Source organism: Panulirus ornatus, chromosome 30, assembly GCF_036320965.1.
Source record: "Panulirus ornatus isolate Po-2019 chromosome 30, ASM3632096v1, whole genome shotgun sequence".
Classification (NCBI taxonomy): domain Eukaryota; kingdom Metazoa; phylum Arthropoda; class Malacostraca; order Decapoda; family Palinuridae; genus Panulirus; species Panulirus ornatus.
Genome location: NC_092253.1, coordinates 10045161 through 10060000, shown reverse-complemented (window position 1 = coordinate 10060000; position 14840 = coordinate 10045161). Strand labels below are relative to the sequence as shown.

The 14840-nt window shown below is 43.2% G+C and overlaps 1 protein-coding gene and 1 pseudogene across 1 annotated transcript; one reads left to right on the top strand and one right to left on the bottom strand.

The window, feature by feature from the left end:
- LOC139758411 (uncharacterized) overlaps nucleotides 1-14840 on the top strand; it is a 141280-nt pseudogene that overhangs the window by 100981 nt on the left and 25459 nt on the right.
- On the bottom strand, nucleotides 10555-12395 carry LOC139758410 (uncharacterized). The gene has a single exon (XM_071679793.1). The coding sequence runs from the start codon at nucleotides 11975-11977 to the stop codon at nucleotides 10748-10750; it is 1230 nt and encodes a 409-aa protein (XP_071535894.1). The 5' UTR covers nucleotides 11978-12395; the 3' UTR covers nucleotides 10555-10747.

Genomic DNA, 14840 nt, shown 5'->3' with positions numbered 1-14840 from the left:
TACAACACTGAGGTGTATTTATCATAGCCAGGCGGTAGTGCTCCCGCCTCTTACGCAGGGTCCCGGGTTCTATCCTGACTGTTGGAGGTTTGTATATATATATATATATATATATATATATATATATATATATATATATATATATATATATATTATCCCTGGGGATAGGGGAGAAAGAATACTTCCCACATATTCCCTGCGTGTCGTAGAAGGCGACTAAAAGGGGAGGGAGCGGGTGGCTGGAAATCCTCCCCTCTCGTTTTTTTTTTTTTTTTTATTTCCAAAGAAGGAACAGAAAAGGGGGCCAGGTGAGGATATTCCCTCAAAGGTCCAGTCCTCTGTTCTTAACGCTGCCTCGCTAACGCGAGAGATGACGAACAGTATAAAAGAAAAAAGAATATATATATATATATATATATATATCTTTCTTCTTTCAAACTGTTCGCCATTTCCCGCATTAGCGAGGTAGCGTTAAGAACAGAGGACTGGGCCTTTGAGGGAATACCCTCACCTGGCCCAATTCTCTGTTCCTTCTTTTGGAAAATTAAAAAAAAAACGAGAGGGGAGGATTTCCAGCCCCCCGCTCCCTCCCCTTTTAGTCGCCTTCTACGACACGCAGGGAATACGTGGGAAGTATTCTTTATTCTTTCTCCCCTATCCCCAGGGATATATATATTATATATATATATATATATATATATATATATATATATATATATATATATATATATATATATATATATATATATGAATAATAACAAGACAAATTAATGGTTCTTAGAAGGAGAAATCTCTCTGGCTGCCCGAGTACCACTTCATCCCACAATTAAATCGGAAATTCATTTTTCCACGAATTCAAAAGAGTCGAGCGTGACCTGATATTTGGCATAAACCAGCGTCAAGTTGTGGTGAGCTCAAGTACGCCCTCTGCAATCTTCAAAGCAAATGATTTACATCTTATATTTCTTTTCACCAAACTATGATGATAATGATAATTATGGTATTTTTATTATCATTATTATAATGATCATTATCATTATCATCATTATCATCATTATCAATATTATTATCATTATCATTATTATTATCATTATTGATATCTACTCCTAAATGGTCACAACTCGTAAATAATATTATATATATATATATATATATATATATATATATATATATATATATATATATATATATATATCTGGGGATAGGGGAGAAAGAATACTTCCCACGTATTCCCTGCGTGTCGAAGGCGACTAAAAGGGGAGGGAGCGAGCGGGGGGCTGGAAATCCTTCCCCCTCTCGTTTTTAACTTTCCAAAAAAATGGAACAGAGAAGGGGGCCAAGTGAGGATTTTCTCTCCAAGGTTCAGTCCTCTGTTCTTAACGCTACCTCGCTCACGCGGGAATTGGCGAAGATGTATGGAAATACATGTTCTCTGTGGGAAAACATTTCGTACAAACTTGAAGCTGTGGGGGGAAAAAGGTGAAACAGGAGGTTTCAACTCCTCAAAAGCGAAGCGAAAATATTGTCGTAGTAATACTTCTTGCCAGGCAAGTGTGAGTGATGTTGACATACACAACAGATGGAACTTTTTAAGGTATTTCTTTCAGAGATATTAAATACCCAACCAAACAACCTGATACAGAGATACATAAGATATCTGTCTTGTCTTTATATTTTCTGGGTTTCTTAAAGGCCATATATATATATATATATATATATATATATATATATATATATATATATATATATATATATATATATATATATAAATTTCATATGCTGGTAATTGTCCAGAGAGAAAGAAAACGGAAGTGAATGTTTTAACGTCTGCCAGTCATGTTGCTGGGGGTCCTGGGTTCGAACCCGTGAGACTGTGGCCAACACGACATCCGTTAATGCTTGTAATTCTGTTCAGGCGTCGTTTACTTCTCTCTCTCTCTCTCTCTCTCTCTCTCTCTCTCTCTCTCTCTCTCTCTCTCTCTAAAATGCCAGACCGCCTGCGACACTTGGAATTTTAGGGGGTGTCTTGCGTGGTCTGTGTCACTACGTACGTCTCTTATCTGTCTCCCTAACCTTATCTATCTATCTATCTATTAATCTATCTATCTATGTAACCAGCTGCCTTTCTCTCCCCAGCGTGTACGGGCGCCACCTGTGGCCCCAACGAGGAATTCCGGGACAGATGGTCAATGCCGTTGATGAAGCTGGGCGACAAGCGGTATTACCTTGGTATATTTTTCAAGGTATGTTCCAGAGTATGACACACACAGGTAATGGGGGAATATACTCTCAAGGTATGCTCCAGGGTATGACACACACAGGTAATGAGGGAATATACTCTCATGGTATGGGAATATACTCTCATGGTATGTTTCAGGGTATGACACACACAGGTAATGGGGGAATATACTCTCATGGTATGTTCCAGAGTATGACACACACAGGTAATTGGGGGATATACTCTCAAGGTATGTTTCAGAGTATGACACACAGGTAATGAGGGAATATACTCTCATGGTATGTTCCAGGGTATGACACACACAGGTAATGGGGGAATATACTCTCAAGGTATGTTCCAGGGTATGACACACACAGGTAATGAGGGAATATACTCTCAAGGTATGTTCCAGGGTATGACACACACAGGTAATGGGGGAATATAGTCTCAAGGTATGTTCCAGAGTATGTCACACAGGTAATGGAGGAGTGATATGATATAAAAGATTAAAAAGATTTGTACCGTTTTTCTCATCAATCTAATCATCACTCAAAATGAATTTTCCCAAGGTTGGATGAAACATTTTGGTTATTCGCCCTTTTTGAGGCATTACAATAATATCCTACAGTTAGGAATTTTGTAGGACTTTTAAACACAGATTCGTCGACAGTTCAGAAGAATAAGGTAATGAATTATAGTGAAAACTTTGAATAATGTCACTCCTACATAAGATGATAACAGTGTTATACTATATAGAAGACGTAGAGCAGTCAGTTGATATACAAGGAAGAGATGTAGCTAAGACTCCATTTGGTAAACAAGTGATACTGGATGGTCATATAAGATTTTTATTGTGGACAAGAAAAGGTATGTTTACAAATTTTGCCTACGGGCAAAGCCATCCAATTTGTATAGACCTCCACTAATATTAACGTGACAATTCTTTGTGTATCTAGTAATAGAAGATTCAATAATATTTCTCGTGGTAAAGGAGTTAGAACTAGTTAATAGGTGAATTGGCGTTACTCCAATCAATACAATGGTCATAATTCGTAACATGATGAAACAAACAACTTTATTTTTGTACTGTTCTGACATTACTCTATTCATGTTGCTTAAATCTAAATTAAAGATCCTTACCAGTCTGCCCAACATAAACATACTACAATTCTTACAAGGCATTCTGTAAACACAGCCTGCAGTATTTTCTGGTTAGTTTTTGATTAAGATATTCCTTACAGTCTTGTCATTACTGAAGGCTACATTGACGTTCGATGGAAGTAATGCAAAATTGTCACTGAAAGGGAGAACTAAAAGGTTCTTGGTGTCAATGGGAGGTTTGGGTATAACTATAAAATGATTTCTTTGCCAACTTAAGGGACTTATCAATAAAAGATCTACGATACTTTAATTTGGATCCAATCCAATTTATCTTCTCAAACTCATCAATACATTCCGGTGAAATGATCATCTAACTGCTTTGTTGAGCCAAATAATAACGAATATATGAACAAACGTTGGTAGGTTTTCTGTACATAGTAAACTTAAATATGTTTCTATCCCTATGGATCATGCAATGTAAAAATGGTAACATCCAATTATTTTCCACTTCTGCGGTGAAGTTCATACAAGTTAAAGGAAGATGTGTTTGTAAAATTTCAGTTTGTTAGCTTTACAAGCCACCTCGATTTTTATCCTACATTATTCACTACCCAAGACGTGAAAAAAGAAAGATATACTATTCAGATATATATATACTATAGATATACTATTTAAAGAAATAGATATACTATTAGTCTCCCACGTTAAATTGATGCCCAAAGTCTAGGCCTTAGGGCTTACTGGCTGCACTGGAATTAGACAGACGCCTGGAGATGTGATAGGAAGCAGAGTCGTACTGTTATGGTCACTCGGTACTAGTGAAGTCCATCAGGGAGATGTACTTGGCCTTGTACTTTTCATCATTTATACTGAATGTTACTGACGTAGGATTAGATAGCCTAGTCTACATACTCGTCATTTATATTAATGTTACTGACGTAGGATTAGATAGCCTAGTCTACATACTCGTCATTTATATTAATGTTACTGACGTAGGATTAGATAGCCTAGTCTACATACTCGTCATTTATATTAATGTTATTGACGTAGGATTAGATAGCCTAGTCTCCATGCTTTTCATCATTTATATTAATGTTATTGACGTAGGATTAGATAGCCTAGTCTACACATACTCATCATTTATATTAATGTTACTGACGTAGGATTAGATAGCCTAGTCTACATACTCGTCATTTATATTAATTTTCTTGACGTAGGATTAGATAGCTTAGTCTCCATGCTTTTCATGATTTATATTAATGTTACTGACGTAGGATTAGATAGCCTAGTCTGCTGCATACTCATCATTCATATCAATGTTACTGACGTAGGATTAGATAGCCTAGTCTACACATACTCATCATTTATATTAATGTTACTGACGTAGGATCAGATAGCCTAGTGTACATACTCATCATTTATATTAATGTTATTGACGTAGGATTAAATAGCCTAGTCTACACATACTCATCATTTATATTAATGTTACTGACGTAGGATTAGATAGCCTAGTCTACATACTCGTCATTTATATTAATGTTATTGACGTAGGATTAGATAGCCTAGTCTCCATGCTTTTCATCATTTATATTAATGTTATTGACGTAGGATTAGATAGCCTAGTCTCCATGCTTTTCATCATTTATATTAATGTTATTGACGTAGGATTAGATAGCCTAGTCTACATTCTCGTCATTTATATTAATGTTATTGACGTAGGATTAGATAGCCTAGTCTTCATGCTTTTCATCATTTACATTAATGTTATTGACGTAGGATTAGATAGCCTAGTCTACATACTCGTCATTTATATTAATGTTATTGACGTAGGATTAGATAGCTTAGTCTTCATACTTTTCATCATTTATATTAATGTTACTGACGTAGGATTAGATAGCCTCGTCTCCAAATGTGCAGATGATATAGGATCGCCAGTGCCAAATCTAATGAAGAAGATAGGCTAAGATTACAAGAAGATCGAGATAAAATCGCTTATTGGTCTAATAAATGGCAAATGTCATTCAACGTTAATAAATATCAGCTGTTACAAGTAGCGAAAATATAGTAAAAAAAAAAACAAACTGACTATGAAATGATGGGCTACAAGATAAAGGACACCCCCTAGTGTGAGAGAGAGATCCTAGGGTCACTGTCTTCAATAGCGTCAAAGTCTCCCAGCATTGTGATGAAGCTGCCATGAAAACAATGAGGATGTTAGGATTTATAAACAGGAAATTTACCTTCTCAACCACTGATCTCTCTCCCTGGCCTTGTTGCGGGATCATACTAACATTGATTGAAAGACACGTCATCTGCTCTGAGAGAGAGGAAGTGAAAATTGATGTCTTCAACATCAGTAATGTTATAGGCAGGGTAAGTCGAGAAACGGGAGCTCATGTTTACCCTTAGTATTACCTTTTTTAAAGAAAATAGTGAAGGGATGCAGGTCTCTTTTTTTTTTTTTAGGGAGGGTGGTAAACGCAGGCCACCTTCATTGAACCTTGGGTCTGTGTGGTTTCTGCATGTATGTCGAACATGGAGTTCAGATACGTTTCTGTAAAGTGAAGATAAAGCAGTCGCAAATGGTATGAAAATGAGTTGAGCAGTATTTAAGGTAATTTCACTTACAGATGCACTTATATTGATAGATATAAAAGTAGTTAGATAGATAGACAGATATAGATATAAATTGTTTCAATCCAAATAATAGAAGTATAAACATATCAACTCATTCGAAGCGTCGAAAGAGGCTCAAGCCCCTCCTTCCCTGCCCCTCTATCTCAAACTCATTGTTAACGAGTCAGATACGCGGGGTGTGGGGTTGGGGGCAGTTGTTGAGCTCTTGACGACTCTTCTCTTCACCCTCTTTGAGAATAGCTATATTCTCTTTACTGAGGGGCCTTGGGAGATTGCCGGTTCCTTTCTTCCCTTCGAACAAGATACCTGCCAAGCTCGACGACGTCTTGTCGAAGGGCGTTGAACTGGCGACGATTCCGCTCTTCTCCTTCCTGCTGCCTTTTGACATACATGTTGATCAGTTCAACATTCTCCTGGTAAACGGAATCTAACTCTTCCAGTGTTTGGACCAGTCTGTCGTTCTTCTCCCTCTCTTCATAAAGGAGATCTTCCACTTTGCTCTTCTCCTGAAGAAGTCGCTCATTCTCTTCTCGTAACCTGGCATTTTCTTTGCCAAGGTCAGCGGAGGAGGTCTTGCCCTCTGGAGAGACTGGGGCAGGGAGGGATGCAGTGTCTGTGGTAGGGACTGGTGCAGTGACTGTAGCAGGGTGGACTGGTGTAGTCTCCGTGATCTCCTTATCCTGCTCTTGGGTGATAGGGTAGGTCTCACCGGCGGGACTTGGAGTCATCCCTTCCTGCTCTTTCATGTAGTCAATCCAGTCCCTAAGAGCCTCAGAGATGGTGACGTTTCGGGACATGAAGCCGGCATGAAAGTCTTTGTATGGTACGGCGCCAAGGATATCATCACCAAGGTAATGATCATGGCACTCATACAGACGATTCATGGTGGCAATGTCTGTAGGAGAGGGCCAATCCCTTTGTCCCACTTTGCCCTGGTAAGGCTTTCGTAGTGACATGGCAGGACCATTTGTGTTGGCGAATGCACTCGCTGGCGAGTGCATGATACTGCCGTAGTCATACGGAAGCCCTGCAGTAACTGGGGCAAACCTCCCGGTGATCTTCCTAAAGTTACGTTTCATTCCAACCTTTAGATTGTCCTGATGTATGACCACGTACTCGTCCCGGTCAGGTCGGTTCTCCTGATGGGGGAGACCTAGCATATGCAACAGCACGTGCATGATCTTACCATCCTGACGGAGACAGTCCGGGTGCAAAGTGGCAAGCTGATGGCCTCTTCTTGCAGCCTTGCCCTGACCGACGACCTTGCCCACTTTGGAGTAACAGGCTCTCGACTTCTGATCGATTTTCACGTGGTGCGCACTCGGGGTGAGGGTGGCGTTCGTGAACCTGACACAAGTCATTTTGTTGAGTCTATCCATAGCTTGGTAGACTGTAGCGCGACTTTCTTCAGGGTAATCGTCAGTAAAGGCGATGGGGATAGTTTGGTTGGGCCATCTTTCAGTGATGCGCCACTGGTCCATATCCCTCCAGCCGATGCTTCGCTTCAAGGCTGAGAGCTCAAACCTTCTGTTAAGATTCTGGTCCCTCTCAGCCACTTTCTCTTTGTGAGCCAGACGTTTTTGCGCTCGGATAGCCTTTCTCTACATGCGACCTTCTCCTTTGGTGGGAGAAGGGACTGGAGGAACGCTGGGCACTGGAACGCTGGGCACTGGAACACTGGGCACTGGAACGCTGGGCACTGGAACACTGGGGACGGAGACACTGTCTCCGTCATATGGAGTGTGGTGCGTGGGCGACGTGAACCCCAGGAGCGAGAGTTCGTCCGGGGAGAGCTTGTCGTAGTACGTTGACAAGGACGCCTTCGCGATGCACACGCACGCCAGGAAAGCTAACAGGATAATGCCTTTCAAATTCATGATTGTTGTTTAAATTATTTTTGAAGAAAGCCAGGGAATACTTACGCCAGTGACGGGGTCAAAAACTGATGTAAGAAATAGATGGTCTTTGACCCAGAAATTTTTGCACTCGATCGCCGAAAATGTTGCAGGCAAGATCGACTAGCAGTAGTTGAGATGTTGGGGGATCAGTTAGGTTATGTGGCAGTGTGTCTGAGTGTTGGGCAGTAGCTCCGGTACCTGGCAGTGACTGTGGGTACCATGTGGAAGTAGTGTTAGGTAGTGTATGAAGTGTGTAGATGTAATTGGGAGGGTGTGTAACAGTAAATGGGAGGTAAATGGTATGAAAATGAGTTGAGCAGTATTTAAGGTAATTTCACTTCATTTCATATATATATATATATATATATATAGATAGATAGATAGATATAGATACAAATTGTTTCAATCCAAATAATAGAAGTATAAGAAGAAAACATATCAACCCATTAGAAGTGTCGAAAGAGGCTCAAGCCCCTCCCTCCCTGCCCCTCTGTCTCAAACTCATTGTTAACGAGTCAGATACGCGGGGTGTGGGGTTGGGGGCAGTTGTTGAGCTCTTGACGACTCTTCTCTTCACCCTCTTTGAGAATAGCTATATTCTCTTTACTGAGGGGCCTTGGGAGATTGCCGGTTCCTTTCTTCCCTTCGAACAAGATACCTGCCAAGCTCGACGACGTCTTGTCGAAGGGCGTTGAACTGGCGACGATTCCGCTCTTCTCCTTCCTGCTGCCTTTTGACATACATGTTGATCAGTTTAACATTCTCCTGGTAAACGGAATCTAACTCTTCCAGTGTTTGGACCAGTCTGTCGTTCTTCTCCCTCTCTTCATAAAGGAGATCTTCCACTTTGCTCTTCTCCTGAAGAAGTCGCTCATTCTCTTCTCGTAACCTGGCATTTTCTTTGCCAAGGTCGGCGGAGGAGGTCTTGCCCTCTGGAGAGACTGGGGCAGGGAGCGATGCAGTGTCTGTGGTAGGGACTGGTGTAGTGACTGTAGCAGGTTGGACTGGTGTAGTCTCCGTGATCTCCTTATCCTGCTCTTGGGTGATAGGGTAGGTCTCACCGGCGGGACTTGGAGTCATCCCTTCCTGCTCTTTCATGTAGTCAATCCAGTCCCTAAGAGCCTGAGAGATGGTGACGTTTCGGGACATGAAGCCGGCATGAAAGTCTTTGTATGGTACGGCGCCAAGGATATCATCACCAAGGTAATGATCATGGCACTCATACAGACGATTCATGGTGGCAATGTCTGTAGGAGAGGGCCAATCCCTTTGTCCCACTTTGCCCTGGTAAGGCTTTCGTAGTGACATGGCAGGACCATTTGTGTTGGCGAATGCACTCGCTGGCGAGTGCATGATACTGCCGTAGTCATACGGAAGCCCTGCAGTAACTGGGGCAAACCTCCCGGTGATCTTCCTAAAGTTACGTTTCATTCCAACCTTTAGATTGTCCTGATGTATGACCACGTACTCGTCCCGGTCAGGTCGGTTCTCCTGATGGGGGAGACCTAGCATATGCAACAGCACGTGCATGATCTTACCATCCTGACGGAGACAGTCTGGGTGCAAAGTGGCAAGCTGATGGCCTCTTCTTGCAGCCTTGCCCTGACCGACGACCTTGCCCACTTTGGAGTAACAGGCTCTCGACTTCTGATCGATTTTCACGTGGTGCGCACTCGGGGTGAGGGTGGCGTTCGTGAACCTGACACAAGTCATTTTGTTGAGTCTATCCATAGCTTGGTAGACTGTAGCGCGACTTTCTTCAGGGTAATCGTCAGTAAAGGCGATGGGGATAGTTTGGTTGGGCCATCTTTCAGTGATGCGCCACTGGTCCATATCCCTCCAGCCGATGCTTCGCTTCAAGGCTGAGAGCTCAAACCTTCTGTTAAGATTCTGGTCCCTCTCAGCCACTTTCTCTTTGTGAGCCAGACGTTTTTGCGCTCGGATAGCCTTTCTCTACATGCGACCTTCTCCTTTGGTGGGAGAAGGGACTGGAGGAACGCTGGGCACTGGAACGCTGGGCACTGGAACACTGGGTACTGGAACGCGGGGCACTGGAACACTGGGGACGGAGACACTGTCTCCGTCATGTGGAGTGTGGTGCGTGGGCGACGTGAACCCCAGGAGCGAGAGTTCGTCCGGGGAGAGCTTGTCGTAGTACGTTGACAAGGACGCCTTCGCGATGTACACGCACGCCAGGAAAGCTAACAGGATAATGCCTTTCAAATTCATGATTGTTGTTTAAATTATTTTTGGAGAAAGCCAGGGAATACTAACGCCAGTGACGGGGTCAAAAACTGATGTAAGAAATAGATGGTCTTTGACCCAGAAATTTTTGCACTCGATCGCCGAGGATGTTGCAGGCAAGATCGACTAGCAGTAGTTGAGATGTTGGGGGATCAGTTAGGTTATGTGGCAGTAGATAGGATGCAGGACAGTGACTGGGGCGCTTGTGTCTGAGTGTTGGGCAGTAGCTCCGGTACCTGGCAGTGACTGTGGGTACCATGTGGAAGTAGTGTTTCGTAGTGTATAAAGTGTGTAGATGTAATTGGGAGGGTGTGTAACAGTAAATGGGAGGTAAATGGTATGAAAATGAGTTGAGCAGTATTTAAGGTAATTTCACTTCATTTCATATATATATATATATATATATATATATATATAGATAGATAGATAGATATAGATACAAATTGTTTCAATCCAAATAATAGAAGTATAAGAAGACAACATATCAACCCATTAGAAGTGTCGAAAGAGGCTCAAGCCCCTCCTTCCCTGCCCCTCTGTCTCAAACTCATTGTTAACGAGTCAGATACGCGGGGTGTGGGGTTGGGGGCAGTTGTTGAGCTCTTGACGACTCTTCTCTTCACCCTCTTTGAGAATAGCTATATTCTCTTTACTGAGGGGCCTTGGGAGATTGCCGGTTCCTTTCTTCCCTTCGAACAAGATACCTGCCAAGCTCGACAACGTCTTGTCGAAGGGCGTTGAACTGGCGACGATTCCGCTCTTCTCCTTCCTGCTGCCTTTTGACATACATGTTGATCAGTTTAACATTCTCCTGGTAAACGGAATCTAACTCTTCCAGTGTTTGGACCAGTCTGTCGTTCTTCTCCCTCTCTTCATAAAGGAGATCTTCCACTTTGCTCTTCTCCTGAAGAAGTCGCTCATTCTCTTCTCGTAACCTGGCATTTTCTTTGCCAAGGTCGGCGGAGGAGGTCTTGCCCTCTGGAGAGACTGGGGCAGGGAGCGATGCAGTGTCTGTGGTAGGGACTGGTGTAGTGACTGTAGCAGGTTGGACTGGTGTAGTCTCCGTGATCTCCTTATCCTGCTCTTGGGTGATAGGGTAGGTCTCACCGGCGGGACTTGGAGTCATCCCTTCCTGCTCTTTCATGTAGTCAATCCAGTCCCTAAGAGCCTCAGAGATGGTGACGTTTCGGGACATGAAGCCGGCATGAAAATCTTTGTATGGTACGGCGCCAAGGATATCATCACCAAGGTAATGATCATGGCACTCATACAGACGATTCATGGTGGCAATGTCTGTAGGAGAGGGCCAATCCCTTTGTCCCACTTTGCCCTGGTAAGGCTTTCGTAGTGACATGGCAGGACCATTTGTGTTGGCGAATGCACTCGCTGGCGAGTGCATGATACTGCCGTAGTCATACGGAAGCCCTGCAGTAACTGGGGCAAACCTCCCGGTGATCTTCCTAAAGTTACGTTTCATTCCAACCTTTAGATTGTCCTGATGTATGACCACGTACTCGTCCCGGTCAGGTCGGTTCTCCTGATGGGGGAGACCTAGCATATGCAACAGCACGTGCATGATCTTACCATCCTGACGGAGACAGTCCGGGTGCAAAGTGGCAAGCTGATGGCCTCTTCTTGCAGCCTTGCCCTGACCGACGACCTTGCCCACTTTGGAGTAACAGGCTCTCGACTTCTGATCGATTTTCACGTGGTGCGCACTCGGGGTGAGGGTGGCGTTCGTGAACCTGACACAAGTCATTTTGTTGAGTCTATCCATAGCTTGGTAGACTGTAGCGCGACTTTCTTCAGGGTAATCGTCAGTAAAGGCGATGGGGATAGTTTGGTTGGGCCATCTTTCAGTGATGCGCCACTGGTCCATATCCCTCCAGCCGATGCTTCGCTTCAAGGCTGAGAGCTCAAACCTTCTGTTAAGATTCTGGTCCCTCTCAGCCACTTTCTCTTTGTGAGCCAGACGTTTTTGCGCTCGGATAGCCTTTCTCTACATGCGACCTTCTCCTTTGGTGGGAGAAGGGACTGGAGGAACGCTGGGCACTGGAACGCTGGGCACTGGAACACTGGGTACTGGAACGCTGGGCACTGGAACACTGGGGACGGAGACACTGTCTCCGTCATGTGGAGTGTAGTGCGTGGGCGACGTGAACCCCAGGAGCGAGAGTTCGTCCGGGGAGAGCTTGTCGTAGTACGTTGACAAGGACGCCTTCGCGATGCACACGCACGCCAGGAAAGCTAACAGGATAATGCCTTTCAAATTCATGATTGTTGTTTAAATTATTTTTGAAGAAAGCCGGGGAATACTTACGCCAGTGACGGGGTCAGAAACTGATGTAAGAAATAGATGGTCTTTGACCCAGAAATTTTTGCACTCGATCGCCGAGAATGTTGCAGGCAAGATCGACTAGCAGTAGTTGAGATGTTGGGGGATCAGTTAGGTTATGTGGCAGTAGATAGGATGAAGGACAGTGACTGGGGCGCTTGTGTCTGAGTGTTGGGCAGTAGCTCCGGTACCTGGCAGTGCCTGTGGGTACCATGTGGAAGTAGTGTTACGTAGTGTATAAAGTGTGTTGATGTAATTGAGAAGATGTGTCACAGTAAATGGGATAAGTTAGGCAATAGTGAGGATGTCTGGCAGTAGATGAGGTAATGGGTAGTTGCTGGGGGGAATGGCAATGATGGGATGGTGTTTGGCAGTAGTTAGGATGTCTCACATTAACTAGGATGATGTCTGGCAGTAGTTAGGATGTCTGACATTAACTAGGATGATGTCTGGCAGTAGTTAAGATGTCTGACATTAACTAGGGTGGTGTCTGGCAGTAGTTAGGATGTCTGACATTAACTAGGCTGATGTCTGGCAGTAGTTAGGATGTCTGACATTAACTAGGGTGGTGTCTGGCAGTAGTTAGGATGTCTGACATTACCTAGGGTGGTGTCTGGCAGTAGTTAGGATGTCTGACGTTAACTAGGATGGTGTCTGGCAGTAGTTAGGATGTCTGACATTAACTAGTCTGATTTCTGGCAGTAGTTAGGACATTAACTAGGATGGTGTCTGGCAGTAGTTAGGATGTCTGACATTAACTAGGATGATGTCTGGCAGTAGTTAGGATGTCTGACGTTAACTAGGATGGTGTCTGGCAGTAGTTAGGATGTCTGACATTAACTAGGCTGATGTCTGGCAGTAGTTAGGATGTCTGACATTAACTAGGCTGATGTCTGGCAGTAGTTAGGATGTCTGACATTAACTAGTATGGTGTCTGGCAGTAGTTAGGATGTCTGACATTAACTAGGCTGGTGTCTGGCAGTAGTTAGGATGTCTGACATTAACTAGGCTGATGTCTGGCAGTAGTTAGGATGTCTGACATTAACTAGGATGATGTCTGGCAGTAGTTTGGATGTCTGACATTAACTAGGATGATGTCTGGCAGTAGTTAAGATGTCTGACATTAACTAGGATGGTGTCTGGCAGTAGTTAGGATGTCTGACATTAACTAGGATGATGTCTGGCAGTAGTTAGGATGTCTGACATTAACTAGGATGATGTCTGGCAGTAGTTAGGATGTCTGACATTAACAAGAATGGTGTTTGGCAGTAGTTAGGATGTCTGACAGACATTAACTAGGATGGTGTCTGGCAGTAGTTAGGACGTCTCACATTAACTAGGATGGTGTCTGGCTGTAGTTAGGATGTCTGACATTAACTAGGATGATGTCTGGCAGTAGTTAGGATGTCTGACATTAACAAGAATGGTGTTTGGCAGTAGTTAGGATGTCTGACAGACATTAACTAGGATGGTGTCTGGCAGTAGTTAGGACGTCTCACATTAACTAGGATGATGTCTGGCAGTAGTTAGACTTAAGCAACATAAATACAATATAAGAACAGGACAGAAATCAATTGCTTTGTTTAATCATGTTAAAAAATCATGACTTTTGTATTGACTGGAATAACGCCAATTCACTGATCCGTAACTCCTTTACCACGAGAAATATTATTGAATCTTCTATTATTAGACACACAAAAGAATTGTCACCTTAATACTAGTGAAGTTATATACAAACTGGATAGCTTGGTTGTAGGCAAAAATTTGGAAACGATAAAATGATTTTGACAGTCATAATGTCAGACCCGAACACCACCATCCGATAACACTTTGTTTACCAATGGCGTCTTAGCTACGTCTCTTCCTTGTATATCAAACTGACTGTTCTACGTCTTCTATCTCATCCTTGTATCTCCCCTGACGATGTGATCATTACACGAAAGTGCACTTGGGAACTTACCGTGTTTCATTTTCCTGTGGTTTTATGCTTATTCTAGATCTCGCACACATATGTATACATATTCCTATGAGTCCACGGGGAAAATGAAACACGATAAGTTCCCAAGTGCACTTTCGTGTAATAATCACATCATCAGGGGAGACACAAGAGAGAAATATAAGTCAGTTGATATGCATCAAAGAGACGAAGCTAGGACGTCATTTCCCGCGTTAGCGAGTTAGCGTTAAGAACAGGGGACTGAGCGTAAGAGGGAAAATCCTCACTTGGCCCCCTTCTCTGTTCTTTCTTTTGGAAAAGTAAAAAAACTGGAGGGGAGGATTTCCAGCCCCCCGCTCCCTCCCCTTTTAGTCGCCTTTTACGACACGCAGGGAATACGTGGAAAGTATTCTTTCTCCCCTATCCCAAGGGACATATATATATATATATATATATATATATATATATATA

Coding starts and splice junctions, on each gene's coding strand:
- LOC139758410 (XM_071679793.1), bottom strand. CDS start 11,977: ATGGACCAGTGGCGCATCACTGAAAGATGGCCCAACCAAACTATCCCC.